The sequence below is a fragment of the Theobroma umbraticum genome, unplaced genomic scaffold (assembly GCF_002168275.2).
Source record: "Theobroma umbraticum cultivar Fairchild unplaced genomic scaffold, ASM216827v3 scaffold_459.0, whole genome shotgun sequence".
In the NCBI taxonomy this organism is placed as follows: Eukaryota; Viridiplantae; Streptophyta; class Magnoliopsida; order Malvales; family Malvaceae; genus Theobroma; species Theobroma umbraticum.
Window position 1 is genome coordinate 396425 of NW_018397286.1, and position 15484 is coordinate 411908.

General features: G+C 35.3%; 1 protein-coding gene and 1 long non-coding RNA gene across 3 annotated transcripts in view; both read left to right on the plus strand.

Annotated features, from left to right (window-relative positions):
- The first annotated feature begins 521 nt into the window (after positions 1 to 521).
- LOC110428527 (RNA-binding (RRM/RBD/RNP motifs) family protein) lies at positions 522 to 5724 on the plus strand. 2 transcript variants are annotated; one of them, XM_021444370.2, is made up of 6 exons: positions 522 to 1155; positions 1407 to 1539; positions 2056 to 2191; positions 2715 to 2751; positions 3913 to 4186; positions 4421 to 5724. In XM_021444370.2, exons 1-6 carry the CDS (start codon positions 973 to 975, stop codon positions 4444 to 4446), a joined length of 789 nt encoding a protein of 262 aa, XP_021300045.1. In that variant the 5' UTR covers positions 522 to 972; the 3' UTR covers positions 4447 to 5724. The 2 variants fall into 2 exon arrangements, with proteins under 2 accessions (XP_021300045.1, XP_021300043.1); XM_021444368.2 differs by having other exon boundaries at positions 4441 to 5724.
- An 8744-nt stretch (positions 5725 to 14468) lies between these two features.
- Positions 14469 to 15484, plus strand: part of LOC110428529 (uncharacterized) — a 2214-nt gene continuing 1198 nt past the window's right edge. The window contains exons 1-2 of the long non-coding RNA XR_002446470.1: positions 14469 to 14677; positions 14756 to 14844. This is a non-coding gene — a long non-coding RNA (uncharacterized LOC110428529). The remainder of the gene's footprint in view (positions 14678 to 14755; positions 14845 to 15484) is intronic.

The window sequence follows — 15484 nt, forward strand, 5'->3', positions numbered from 1 at the left end:
CTTCCAGTGCCCTTAGAGGACAATAAAATAGTAGTTTAATAGGTTACCAACATATAAGTGTTTTTCCAACCAGGAGATATACACAGAATCACAACTTTAGTAACGAGAGAAGCAACAACCAATTGGATAATTGACCGTTGACCTCCCGCGTGATTTCATTCTCCCTAATTCCCTCCCGTTCCCTTCCCTATATATCTCCGTTCCGTTTATGCCACTACGTACCTTCCCCAACATGATCACAAATGGGCCAGGTATATCTCGTAGTTATGATAAAAGTTTGAGCCTAGGACTGTCATTTCTTCCAGTTCTATTAAAATAATAGAAAGTACAGCAATGCGGACATAATAATTCTGCATTAAGCAATACCAGTCGCGGAAGAGCACGTGAGAGTGGAAAAAATTGAAGTGGAGTGGAAGAATGGGAAACACGGCGCGTGAAGGAGTGAAATACAGAATGGAAAGCGGTGGGGGCTGCTCGTGTATATAATTCATGTCCGTATTATGAGAGAGGCTTTCCTCTTTTTCCAACTTTTGCTTGCTCTTCCCTCCTATTTCTCTCTTTCTCTTTCTCTTTCCATCTCTCTGACCTAATTGTGTCTTTGATCAACGCCACCAAATTCACCTCTAATTCTAAATCTAGAGAAGATCCATCCAATCCAAGTAACAGTGGGTCTGTCTCTCTTTGGCCTCTGGCTTCTTGGTTTGGTTACCATATACTTAGATCTATATTTTGCCACACAGGCCCCTACTGGGACTTATTTAACATTCACAAAATATCACCCCACAAGGTTTTTCTTTCTTTCCTGCTGACCTTTTTTTCTCCTTGGGGTGAAAGCGATAGAAAAAGGGCCATCAAGAAGAGGAAGAAGAGCAAGGACTACAAGGGAAGGGAAGGGAAGAGAAGAGAAGAGAAGAGATCATCGATCCTAAGTTGTTTCTGCTATCCTCAGAGTAGTGGAAGGACAAGAAAAAGATGACTCCAGCTAATTTGGCAGGTCAGTTTGGTGACACTACTTACACCAAGGTGTTTGTTGGAGGGCTGGCATGGGAGACCCAGAAGGATACCATGAAGAAGTACTTTGAGCAGTTTGGTGAGATCTTGGAGGCTGTGGTCATCACTGATAAGGCCACTGGGAGATCTAAAGGCTATGGATTTGTACGCTCTTCTATCTCTCTTTTTACCTGTTCATTCCATTCTCCAATCTTCATATCATATTCTTTCTTCTTTTTTTTAATCACTAGATCTTCAAGTAAATAAAAGATCTAGTGATGGATTTTACACAAAATGAAAATCAAAAAAGAAAATTGACCATTTTGTGTACAATTTACGTCATTGTTTTTTAATAGTTGGATGATATTTTTTGTGATAATGGATATGAGATAGAAAATGTGCTGTTTCTACTGCAGGTAACTTTTCGTGAGCCCGAAGCTGCCATGAGAGCTTGCGTTGATGCTGCGCCTGTGATCGATGGGAGAAGGGCTAATTGCAATCTCGCTTCTTTGGGTGTTCAAAGATCCAAACCCTCTACTCCAAAGCATGGTGAGCAGCTTTTCCATGCTTTTGGTTTTTGACCTGAATTTAGGTTTTGGGTGATGGCATACACATCAGATCTGGAGAAGAGTTTAAGTTTTTTTATTGTTACTGATCATCAAAGGCTGGCAAGTGGTTACGTATTTAACATTATCTGTAAAAACTTTGATCTCCAGGGCCCAAGAAATTATTCCGTTTGCAGCAAACAAGAATTCACAGTCAAATACAGCTATGAATATTCTTCAAAAAAACAAAAAAGAAAATCGAGAATGTTAATTCTTGAAAAACAAAAACTCAGCCTATGAATATTGCATGGGAAGTGCGTTTGTGTTTTTACAACATTCATTCTCGTCTTCAGACGTCTTTTTCTTGGAAAATTTGCATACACATGCCAGTATTTATCCAAAATGTTTGGCTCAGGACATGCATATTCCTGCATTAAAGGAGCATTGCATACATTAATTTTGTTAGTTGTCTTTGGTTATAAAATCAATGAAAGTAAATAAATATATGTATATTTGGCAGGAGGGACGGGCAGGAATTTTAGGGTAATGAGCTCTTTTCAGACAGGGTTTGGAGGGGGAGTGGGAACAGCTTTTCCTTCGGCTGCAACCTTCCCTCATTATGCCATCCAACAAGGGATTCCTTATAATGTTTATGGGTATGCTTTTTCTTCTCTCTCCTCTGCTCTATGTCATGTGTGTATGGGAAGCTGCATGCACGTGCATTGCCAACTCATGGACACCCAACACCATTGATCTGGCTAGGGCTGTCAAGCACGCTCATCCACCTTCTCTCTCTCTCTCTCTTTCTCTCTCCAACAAAAGTAAAGTTATTGATCAAACTCAGATGCATCAGAGCCACATATATATATATATATATATATATTCATAGTATCACTGTTATCATATGACGGACGCTTTCTCTCTCAAACTTGTTTAATTTAGAACGATTAACAGGCTTTGAATCAATAGAACTAATGTTCATGCTATACACTGCATGCACATGCATGCACATGCACACCCACGATCGCAGAAGATAGGCAAATGCATCTCGCTGCTTTCATTCATATGTTTATTCTATTTCAGCTGTTTTATATGTATATTTCAAACTTTGACTGATTTCTTAAGTGATTGCTAACTTTATTTCTTTTTTCGCTTTGCATTTCCTTCACACCCTTTCAGGTACTCCCCATACTCGCCAGATTACACATACCCTACGGTTTGTACAGATTTCTCCTTTTCTTTTTGCTTTATCCTCACTACATCTTAGGATGCTTTTTCAAGCTTACTTTTTTAGGAAAACAATGACCCTTTACCTATCATTAATTCTAATATATATATATATATATATATATGGATTTCGTAATATGTTATTTAATTTCCTTTCAGAAGGGAAGAATTATTTTGGGAAATAAATGATATTAATAAGTAATAACAACCATACATTTATATCATTAATCTAATTTATTTTGAGGCAGTTTGGCTGAGGTCTTAGCCTTTTTAAATATATGTCATTGGTTGGAGGGAGCTGGTGGAAGATAACTTGCGGTATCAGTAGTTACATTACTCAACTCTTTACTTGTGAGCAGATCATCACCGACCGTTTACCAACAAATTTACAGCATTTAAGATTACTTCAAATAACCCATTAGACAACGGCACCATAACCATGCATATAATTGGGTTTTAAGATGTTACTGTTCATCAACACTTTGAGAAATCACATGTCATATGTAGAATGCCTAGGATTTCGGAATTAAAAATGTGATAATATGTTGTTTGAAGTTGCAAAATTACTTTTTTTAGTCTTTTTTGTTGTAAATATATCATTAAGTTTAACATAAGAAAGAAAATTTCAAAATCATAATGCTTAAGAGAATAATTAAACTACTTTCTAAGAAAAAATGGATATTTCTTTGGAAGATAACGAGTAGTATAAGATTAAGCTCAATGAAGAGAGACATCTGAAAATGTGACAGTGAGACCATTGATTAAAATGCATTATTTATAGAAACGTTTGTCAAACAAACTCCTAATTTTCAAGGGGCCGGGGGACGTATAACATGCACGCCCTGTCCTGGTCAGAGCCTTTGTACTGGTTGGTCCAGCAGTCCAGCTAGCCCTGGTGTCTTCGCTTTGTCTTCAGCTTCTTGATCATTAGAAATTGGACCTGTGGTCCACCCCTCACACTTACAGTTTGTGGAATTGCAAGCACTAGAATTATATTCCTTAGCTGTTTCGATTAACTGATTACAACACATTGTCAAAGGAGTTACTTGAACCTGATTATACACATTATTTACGTTGGCCATAATAGCATGTAGGTGCCCACGTGTATACAGAAATATTAACTATTTTAAATTGTCTTCTTATGGTTCAGAGCTACTACAGTGTGTATGGAGGGGCCACTGCCCAGTATCCAGTGTATGGTGCAGGCCCGGGTGGGTTGATGACTGGTGCAGGAACAACATTCTACCCCTATCTTCAATTTGGAGAAGGAACTGGGGGAGCCACCGGCTACACCTCGGGTCAGGGATATGGTGTCCAGTATCCACATCACCCGTTTCAGTACTCGGCCGTTAACTCAACTGGGAGTTACCCGCAGCACTATGGTGCACCCATGTCACTTGCACCTACTCCAGCCTTGCAATCAGGTTTGTACTACTTGAACAATTTATGCAACTATTTTTTTTGTCTGAAACAACTTGTTCAAGGTGTAATCCTCTCGCAACACCGCCCCCCCCACTAAAAAAAGAAAATGTTTTTTGTCATTTATGTATATTACATCTAGCTATATATAGAGAGACAATTTAAAGTACATTTGTGCATAATTGTATAATCTTATAATTATTTATCCACTGGCACAAGGGTACTAATATCTTTGACAGTGTGTTTTGCTGTGCCACAGGCGTGACCATGGCTGTTCATGCCCCAGCAATTCCTCATCGTTAAGAGACTCATTCCAAGCTAGCTACTCCACATTTCTTCAGCTGCTCTAAAGTCTCAACCTTCGGCCTAACCATGGTTCTCTTTCTCCCTCTGTCTCTATCTAACTCAAAGCCCGTGCTTGGCATCAGGGCCTTTGCACGCACAAACAAGGCCCCCCATAGGGGCCACAAATCACCTCCGAAACTGGAGAATCATGCATGTTTTTTCTGTTGCATCTTTTGCAAACAAGGGTTCCTTGAAGAGAACCAAAGCATTTTATCTCGATGCCAACTCAGCTATTGGAACAGCTAAGTTGGGATACTTTTTGTATCTCCGGCCCAGAAAGGCTAATTAAAACAAACTTTTTTTTGTAACTTTAGCCTAGGCAAGGCTAATAAACAGAAAATGGTTTGCAAAAACTGTAAATTCAACAACACAAAATGCAAGCCTCGCATCTTCAAATTTAGTCTTTTAATGGCTAATCCCTCCAACTTTGGCTAATCACCTCTTGGTAATGAGGCAGTTTTAGCAAAAATCATGGGCATTGGACGCCCCAAGGTTTTTTTTTTTTTTTTTCTTTTTGGTGCATTGACATCTAGTCTTAGGGTTTAAAAACTAGCTAGGGCCATGTAGTCATGTTTTTATAAATGCTTTTCCAACATCACGTCTGATCTTTATATAATATGTTTTAAACAACACCATCTTCCCTTAGGGAAAGGGAAGAAAATGTTAACTGACACTTGTTTCTTGTAAATTCATTGTGGCTAAACTCTGGGAGTATTAGCCCCTTTTCATTAAACTATAAATAGGAGGGTTAGTGTTTGTCTTTTTGCATTTAGCTTTTCTAATATTTCATCATGAAAGAACTCCATCAATGGATGTGGAGCTCAAAGCATTTGCATGTAACCCTGGGAGATATTTTGGTTCCTTAGGGTTCTTCTCTTCTAACCCACCAACCATGGTTAGGACTTAGGTAATCCTCATCACTCTCTGTCTTTCTCTCTCCTTCGCTCCCTCTCTCTCTTGAACTTTCACTTGGAGATGGTACTTGATACTCTTTATATGTATAAGCCTATGGTTTGGATTGTAAGTAGGGATCGATCGATGCCACTTAGAAGATGATTCATTCTCCATCTTTGATGGTTGAGAATGGATATGCTACTTACTATGCTTTAATTTCAGACTGTTATGCTTACTGCTGCTAATGCTTTGTCCTTGATCAGCAAACTGTCATGTTCTGAAGTTAAAATTTTGTCGTGTTTAATATTTGGGCCTAAAATCATTGCTGCTTACAGCCACTCCAGTATGGCAACTGTTGGTTTCGTATTCAACGCTTTTTACACAATATAAAAGTGCTTCAACCCAATTTATCCTTGAAAAATTGTTCCATCTCGTCGTTGGCAGCAACATGCATGCTGTATCTAGAAACGAAATCCAATTACATATCCAATTAATGCAAAAATGAGAATTTTAAAGGGGTAGAATAAAAGCTTCAATTAATGCAAAACACTTGTTATCCATTGTAATGTCATTTTTGAGTTCATCCTTGTTTCTTGCTAAGGATCTGTACTGGGGAAAATTCTTCGTCACAATGGCGCTTCTACAAGCCCATAGTTAGTGTAAGATAGTAGACATCCATTTTTGTATCTATATATGCTAATGGCTACAGCCTAAGAGTTGTCAATGAATGATAAAATTTTCAGAAAAATACTCAGAAGGATGAACGAAATGATTCTCCGGAAAGAAGAAGAAAAGAACAAAATGAGAGGCTTCAATATCTGGAAATTAAAAGATTGTCACACCCTTCATTATGTCATTTCTAGCGTTATATATTTCCTTAAAAAAAAAAAAAAAACAAATCTTAAAACGTTGGGGCCCTGAAATTGAACAAGAAGAACAATACGATGGTAAACAAGTCGTTTAGACACAAGACTGTAGTAGCCAAGTTAAACAACATAACAAACAACCGTTCCATACATAGGAAATAAAACAACAATTAAAACGACATTGCAAAGTTGCGTATCACAACAAGCATTTGGTAAAGTTGGCATGGCAACGTTTTGGAGTAATAAAGAACTGTCTTCAATCTTCAAAAAACCTGTTCCTTCCCTCCAAAAACATCTGCTCCTCTGATTCACCCAGATCAAGCACACTGATTCACCAAATTATGATCATTCTTCAACACACCCCAGTGATAAAAAATCTAGTGCACTCCAAGTCGAGATCCTAGAATTTCAAACTGTTCTATACCCAAAGCCTTTGTATATATAGTTGCCCATTGTGAGTCAGTTTGGCAGTACCTTAGTTTAATCTCCTGCTACTTCACTGCATCCCTCAGTGCATGATACTTCACTCAAATATGCTTTGTGCGACCATGATGAACTGGATTTTTAGCTACAGAGATAGTAGATTGATTGTCCACATGAAGTACAGTACCTTTCTTTTGAATAAACCCAACATCCAAAAGTATCTTCCTCAACCATTGAACATGGTTAGCAGCTGCAGCTGTAGCAATATACTCAACTTCTGCTGAGAATTGTGCAACTATCTCCTATTTCTTTGAATTCCAAGTGAACACTGCATTTCCAAATGAAAAACAAAAACCACCAGTGCTTTTGGAGTCATCAACTGACCGTGCCCAATCACTATCAGTGAAACCTTGAAGCTCACCATTGTCCCTCCTCTTATACCTGAGACCAAACTCCACTGTCCCTTTTTTATAGCTTAGAATCCTTTTTGCAACTTTGAAATGCAACTAAGAAGGTGTTTGCATAAACCTTGACAACAGACTTGTAGCATACATGATGTCAAGTTTAATGGCTGACAAGCACAACAGTGAGGCAATCTTACTCTTGTAAATATAGCCATATGCATCTGTTGAACCATCACTTTTACTCAATCTTTTGCCAACAGTAAGATGATTGTTGACTAGTTTGCGAGCATCCACGTTAAACTCTTTTAATAGATCTCTTGTGTATTTTGACTGACGCAAAATGATCTGATCCACTTCTTGTTGAACTTCCATCCCAAGAAAATAAGTCATCAGGCCTAAGTCAATCATCTCAAATGCAGACATCATTTGCATTTTAAATTCTTCCAAGTATTCAACAGCCGGCCCAGTAATCATCAAGTCATCCACATACAAGGCAACTATCAACATGATTGAATCACTAGAACTTCTCACACAGAGAGTAGGTTCAGTTAGGCTTCTATTAAACCTTTGGCTTCTAAAATAGTCATCAATTTTTTCATAACAAGCTTTGGGAACCTGTTTAAGTCCATACAAAGTTTTAATAAGCTTATAGACTTTGTTGTCAGCACCTTGTACTTCATACCCTTTAGGTTGTGCAATATAAATGTCTTCTTTTAAAATATCATTCAGAAAAGCTGATTTCACATCCAAGTGGAAAATTTTCCAACCTTCCTTTGCTAATAAAGCAGCTAACAGTCTTTTAAGAAAATGTTTAGCCACAGGGGTAAAAGTTTCGAAGAAATCAATACCATAAGTTTGAGCATACCTGTTAAGCACTAACTTGGCTTTGTATTTATTGACTGTGTCATCTGGATTCAGCTTGGTTCTGTAGATCCACTTGACCCCAATCAGCTATTGATTGTTTGGTTTGTCAACTAGCACCCAAGTTCCATTTTTCAGAATCATACTTATTTCTGCATCCATTGCTGCCTTCCAAGTTTTATCAGCTTGTGCTTTTGCAAAATTGGTAGGACCTACAATTGCTAAGTTGCATCTGTTGTATATATCTTGTAGTGACATTGTGCCTTTAGCTGCCAAACTTTTATTCTCCATCATAGGTGTCAATATAAGCTGGTCCAACCCAACTCAACCTAAAATACTGTAGGTTGGGAAAATATAGGCTGGGTTGAGCCAACCCATTTTTAACATGGGTTATCAAAACCTCAACCCAACCATCTTTTGTAAGCCCATAAGTTGAGTTGGGTTAACCTATTTTTTTTTCAAAAAGAAAAAAATTATTTTTACAATTTCACCTAACAAACTCGCTATCAATAAAATTGTTTTATGATTTAATTCATAAATTTAATAATAAAAATATGTTATAAACAAATAAATACACTAAACATAAATAAGTAAATAAATTACATCAATCATAAATAAAGTTTTAATCTTTAACACAAACTATAAGCCTATCCACATAAGTACATAACCATATAAATAAAAACTTTAAGACTCATTGATATCCTCCTCAATCCTCATCTTCAAGCAAAACATTTTTAATCTTATTTGGATAGCAATAATGTCTCAAGGTCTGAATTATTATTATCTAATATTCATTGCCATAAAAAAAAGAAATAATGGGTTTCAATCTTAACTAAAATTATTAATTTGACAAGTAAAGATTAAAGACATTAAAATATATAAAATAACCAATACTACCAGTAGCTAAAGAAAAACCGTGCAAACAATGTTCTGTGCAAACAAGCATTTGAACAATTTCCTGGTGGGAGGAACTTCTAAACTTAGTGAGAACATGGCCACTAATGCTAAAAGCATACTATGATGTTATGTAGTAATCAGAATGCTTAATACATCCTGTGCCATACTGGAAAGATCAAGAAAGTGCTTAGCATTGTCCTTCCCATAATTAAACACATCCAAGTCTTTAAACACTTCATAATCAAGCTTTGCCTCATATAAATAAACATCAAACTCAAACTCTCAAGCAATAAAAATTGTTTCATTTTGAAAAACATTTTGAACTTCTATAATTTTTAATATATAGACAAAAAACGAAGAAGCAATTATCAAAATATAAGTGAAGTAACATAAATTCTTATGTAATAAACTGTTAGAAAGACATAAAACTTATACTAAAGATCTTTGATCCCTTGGGTTTAGTTTCCCCTTTGGCTTGCTTAGGCAAATTACTCATTGAATAAGAAGAAATACTTGATGCGTAAGTGTTGCTTGCATATTCTTCAAAGAACTTGTACAACTTTGTCTTCACATTTTTAACTTTCCATGACAAGTAAAAGCATCAATCTTAGAATAGCAAATTTTAAGAAATCAAGCTTCATCCTTAGGTTAAGAATAGCTTCAAATGCAAGTACTACACTATAATCCTTCCAATACTTATCAAATTTTATTTTCATCATTTAAGACATATCCTTGATAATCTCATCATCACTATGCAAGTTTTCATTTAAAATGGATACAATGTTCCAAACTTGCAAGAAATACAAATTGGAAGTTGGATGAGATGACCGGATAGCAAGTTTGTGGTTTCATAAAAGGGCTCCATAAATTCACAAATTATCATTGCTCTCTTTCTTTACTCATCGAATGGATTATATTTATAAGTTTTATCAACAAAAGGCTAAGAAAAGCTTTTTGATATTTGATTGTACTTTGAAGCATTAAATATGTTGAATTCCATCTAGTTGACACATCTAAATGCAACCCAATACCTACATCAATGCCAACTTGTTGAACATATTCTTGAAACTTTTTCATCCTCCCATTCGATGCCTTGGCATATTTCACATTCTCTTTAATTTTAAATAATGTTTTATTGACTACTTTCAAGCCCTCTTAAACACTAAAATTTAATATATGAGCATAACAACTCACATGAAAGAATTCACCATCACAAATCAAGTTATTTTGCAAATGAAGATGGCTTTTCAAGATAGTTTGCATGTTATCCTTAGCATAAGCATTGTCTAAAGTAAGAGAGAAAACTTTTTTTATCTATTCCCCATTCTTTCAAACAATCAAACACAGTGGCAACTAATTCAACTCTAGTGTGTAGAGAAGGCATATGAAAAAAGTTAAGTAACTTGCTACATAACTTTCAATTTTCATTGACAAATGGAGCGGTTAAATAAATATAGCCCTCAAAAATAGATGATGTCCATACATTAAAAGTTAAACAAATGTTATTAAGTAACTTCGGTATGGCTAGTTTAAGTTTCTCTTTTTCTTTCAAATGAATCATCTGTACATCATATACAACAATGTTTCAAGTATGCATCATTACATTTGGATTTACATACTTAGCCCAAACTCTAATCTTATCATATTCAATAAAAGCATAAGGCAAGTCATGCTTAATTATAGCTTCAACAAGCATGTCATGCGAAATCTTAATGTCGAATTTTCTAGCCCTTACTTTCCCTTCATGATCCATAATCATTTGATGTGGATTAAGCTATGAAATGAATTTACAAGTTTTAATGTGACATGTAATGACCTTCATCCCGATCGTTACTTGCATTTGAGACTTGCGAGAGAACCCACCAAATCCCGAACAAGCTTTAGTTGAGATTTCATTAACCAAATCAAACAATTTAATTCATGTGTGAATCAACTTGGATTTTATTATAATGTTCCACTTAAACTGAGTAAAAATTGTAATTAAGATATAGCAACTAAATAACGTCTAATTCTAGTAAACTTCAAGATATATTCAAACATCACACTTAGAATCCATTACACAACCTCAAGGTTCTTAGCAATACATTTTCAATAAACTTAAAAATTTTTATAAGTCTAACTGTTTTACTCAACATGAATTCTATGCAGCGGAGCGACTTGGAGTGAAAGTCTAAGAGATGCCATTACCTACATTACAGTGAGTCCACTATATACTGAGGTAATACACTTGAGTTGATCACTTATCTACAAAAAGGAGAAGATGAGGGGGTGAGTCTCACAAACTTAGTGATCATTGATAACTCTATTATATAGAGTTATTTTGAGTCATTTTGGGAGCTTAAGTAGCTAGATCTTTGAGATTTTAGGTTCGAATTTTAGCATTATAGGTGTTTTTTTTAGTTTAAGTTTGATTACTTGTTAAGTGATTAATTTAAGTTATTTTAGTTAAATTTTAAGTTATTTTATTTTAAATTACTTTAAGAGTAGTTATTGCTAATTTCTCTTATGACTTTTGTAGGAAATTGATGAAAAAGACTCATTTGATGAAAATCAGTGCAAGTATGGTGATAGCTTCATTCGTATATGTTTCAGTATTTTGACCATATCTCTTTCAAAAAAAACTCCAAATGAGGTGATTCTTAGACCAACAGAATTATAAGAAGAACGGATACAATGTTTATGTTCACCAAGTTGCCCAGTTCTGATTGGATCATGGTCAAAATATTTGTCAAAGTCGGACCACTGCAGCAGTATGTAAAGACTGAACATGATGCGGTATTTGGAGCAAATCTTTCAATACAGAAGTTCAATTGATGTGATTTTTGATCCATTGGAAAGTTAAGAGACAGGGATAAAACTTTTATGTTTACTACTTTGCCCAGTTCTTAACATATCAGGGTGAAACTCACGTTTGAAGTTGATAGACTGCCACAGCGCTGGGCGAACAAGGCTGCAGCGTTGATGAAAGGAAGCACACATACAAAATTCCAGAGAGCTCAGCGCTGCAGCGCTGGAGAAGTAGCGCCGCAGCGCTACGCGACTTTCCAAAAAAAAAATAAAGGACATTAACGGGATTTCAAAAATTAGGTTATTTGGAGCCTATTTAAGGAGCCTTTTTCAGAGATTTTGGAGAGGAGGCAGCAAGCAACTATTCTGGAGATTTGGAGCCAAGAACAAAGCAAGGAAACAAGAGAATTGGAGAGAGAATCAAGATCATAAATCTCTAACTATTAGTTTTCTCTCTTACCTTTGTGTTTTTCTTATTTTCTTTGACTTGACTTGGATTCATGGTTAAATTTCTTTGGATATTGTCTTTATTAGATATTATAAGCTAATTTATTTTTCTAGGATTGCAATTGAACTCACATGTAATCTAGATTTTTAATCACTTTCTTGCTTATTTTCAATGGGATTTGAATTGTTTATTCCATTTGTTCTTAATGCTTTTATATTGCTTGGCCACCAATTAAATTGATCTAGAAACCTAAACAAACTTGGGAAAGGGAGTTTAGTGTAGACTAAAATTGGGATAGCATATGATCATATTAATTGATTTGCGTATAGGATAGGGATATACCTATAGGCCATATGTAGCCAGATTAGAGCCTGAACTTAATGAGTTTGTTTTAATTTCATTCACATAGGGATATAGTGTTTTGGTTAAAATAGATATTTTTATAAGATGAGTCGGGAGACCCTTATAAATATTTTAGGACTCTAGGTTAGCAATTCAAACCATTGAGATAAGTTAAGGAAGAGAGGTAAGATTTAGATGAAGTGTGAGGGATATTGTAATCCTAGGCTTGTTTGATTTGATATTTATTTGAGTATTTATTATTTTGATTTTTCTTAATTTAATTCTGCTATAACTTAGTTTGATTTGATATTATTTTGATATTGTTTGGATAAGATTAATTTGCAATAATTTTAGTACTTAGTAACTTTTAGATCAATTCCCTATGGGATCGATACTCTACTTGCTAATATACTGTCTATATCGATACGTATACTTGCGTAGTAGAATTTTAACTAACAATCATCGGCTCTGTGAACAGGGTGTAGATGGGAAACAAGCCATGGATAGAAAATTTGAATATAAAAAACATAAGAATATATAAACAATTTAAACTCAAATGGAACATTTGTCCCTTACATATAAACCCAAGAATTGTGATGCAAAATAATCATTTCAAGTAATGTATTAAAACCAGTACAAATGGAAGATTTCTATCGTTGAAATCATTCAATGTCTTTTACTTCAAATCAGACTATCATAAGCATGCATGCTCCCATGAAATTAAGTATTATCAAAGCTTATACACAAGCTTGTAAACCATCTCATCCTGGAGGTATTAAACACAAAATCATACTATAAGTAAAGGAGCTACAAAAAAACCTGTATTTCTCACCATGCAACAGAAGTCATGTTTGAAAGCCCAAAGAGATATCACTTTTGAGTAGGTAATTGTAGTAATTAACTTGTGGACCTACTTCTATGTAATAACATTAGGGAGGCCTCCCTCCATCGGATTCCCACAGCCATGGTAGTCTCGACAATGTTGGTTGACATCGGAGAAATCATGTGGTCGCAACCACGTATATCAACTTGTGGCTTAGCCACATATATCAACCAATGGCCTTGTCACATATAAAGAAAAGACTGTGGCCTAGCCACGTCTAACAGCCCATTGGTGACCCAAATGTTCTCTCGCTAGAGCTCATTTGTGCACAAGGGTCACATTATCCCGATGTGATATTCGACCTACTCTCGAATCTCTCAGTTTGATAAAACCATTTATAAGCAAGTTATAACATCCCGTATTCTCGAATAGAAGTCAATAAGACCCAATCGATGAGACGGAGGATCAATTGACAAAAATTTAAGTGCCAAAGGGTCGTAATAGCCTAAAAGAATATTTTAGAATAAAATAATATTTTATTAATAAAATATTAATAAAATATTAACATTTTAATTGTTGTTGAGTTAGTCATGGAGGAGGATTATATGACTAATCTAAGTTGGGGAGAAGAAGTAAGAAGAAATTTGGAAGTAAAACGACGATAGTGAGACTTGCGTGCTTTTATTAAATAAAGTACAAGCGGGTAAGTATATATTTAAATATTATAGCGACACGTTGATGGTGTGTAAACCTTATATTATATTTGTACACATATAAATGGAGAAAATAGAAGAAAATTAGAATTTAAGAAGTGTTAGAAGGACTAAATTATTAAGCATGAAAGTTTGGAGGGCCGCACTGTAAATAAGGAAAAGTTAGAGGACTTTTGTGCAATTCTCAGTATTTGAAGTTAAATGGGATAGATTTTGGACTAATGAGCAAAAGAGGTAATGTGTGCATGAAATGTGAGTAGGGATTGAGTTGGTCCAATGGTAATAAGGGATAAATAAAGAAATAAGAAAATAAGAATGGAAAAAGGTATGGAAAATGGGTGTGATGGGTGGAAAACTTTTCAAGGCTTTTGCCTTGTGTTTTTGTCACATAAAAGAGAAAAGAAACATGCCAATAAGACATGAAACCTTGGGCAATCCGCCCATGAGAGAGAATAAAGAGAAAAGGAAGGAAAGTAAAGTAAAAAGCATGAATTCTTGGGCAATCCGCCCATGTAAGCACAAAATGGGGAAAACCAAAGGTATTTTCAAGGCTCGACCTTGAGAGATCCGTCCACTATCAAGAGAAAAAGTGAAAGGAGAGGAAAGGAAGAAAGGAAGGAAAGAGATAAAAGAAGAAAGGAGGAAGAAAAAAAAAGAGGAAAGGAAAGGTTGGCTTAGTGAACCCGAGACAAGGTAAGTGAAGAGATTTTCATTTTTCATGAAATGCATGCTTTGTAAATCAATTTTAAAGTGTGATTTTGTTTGTGGTAGCAAGAACCCACAAGGATTCAAAGGACCCAAGGCATGCATGTAAGTAGATTTTAGAGTCCATGGTGATCATGGAGCTAAATGAGTAATGGGTAAGTGTTTTAGTTTTGAAATCCTAAGTAAAAAGGAAAAATGTGATGTATATTGCTTGATTGTGTTTGTGGCAACAAAGGTACTCTTAGAAGTGAAGAAGTTGTGAATTATATTTGGGAAATTCAATCTTAAATCGAAAGGTAAGCATGCAAAGTGACTATATTGTGTTGTATAAACTTTGGTTGGTTAAATTATATGAATTGTGTGATAAATGTTTGAGAGTATTGTTGATAAAACAATGAGATTTAATTAAGGATTGTTGGTTTATATGCTACCATTTATGAGTATAATTAAATAACTTGGGTTTGAATGGATGCTAGGAAGAGTATAGCAAGCAAAGTTGCCGTGATGGTGTGCCGTAGGAGGTAACGAGAGATCCGTGAGTAGAAATTAGCTAGATATGCGCTTAAGTCAATAGTGATGTAGTGTCCCGCTATTGAGAGGTGAGTAGGGGGTGTCCATTTAAAAATAATCTCATAATTATGTATATGTATATATTTAACGATATGAAATGATTTATTTTAAATGCAAGCTTATGGGAAGCATGAGCTGGTAGATATTATAGGAGTTTGTGAATGCTAAAGAATTTGAAATGTGTTTTGACTATATAAATATATACAAGTTATATACGTAAAGGAT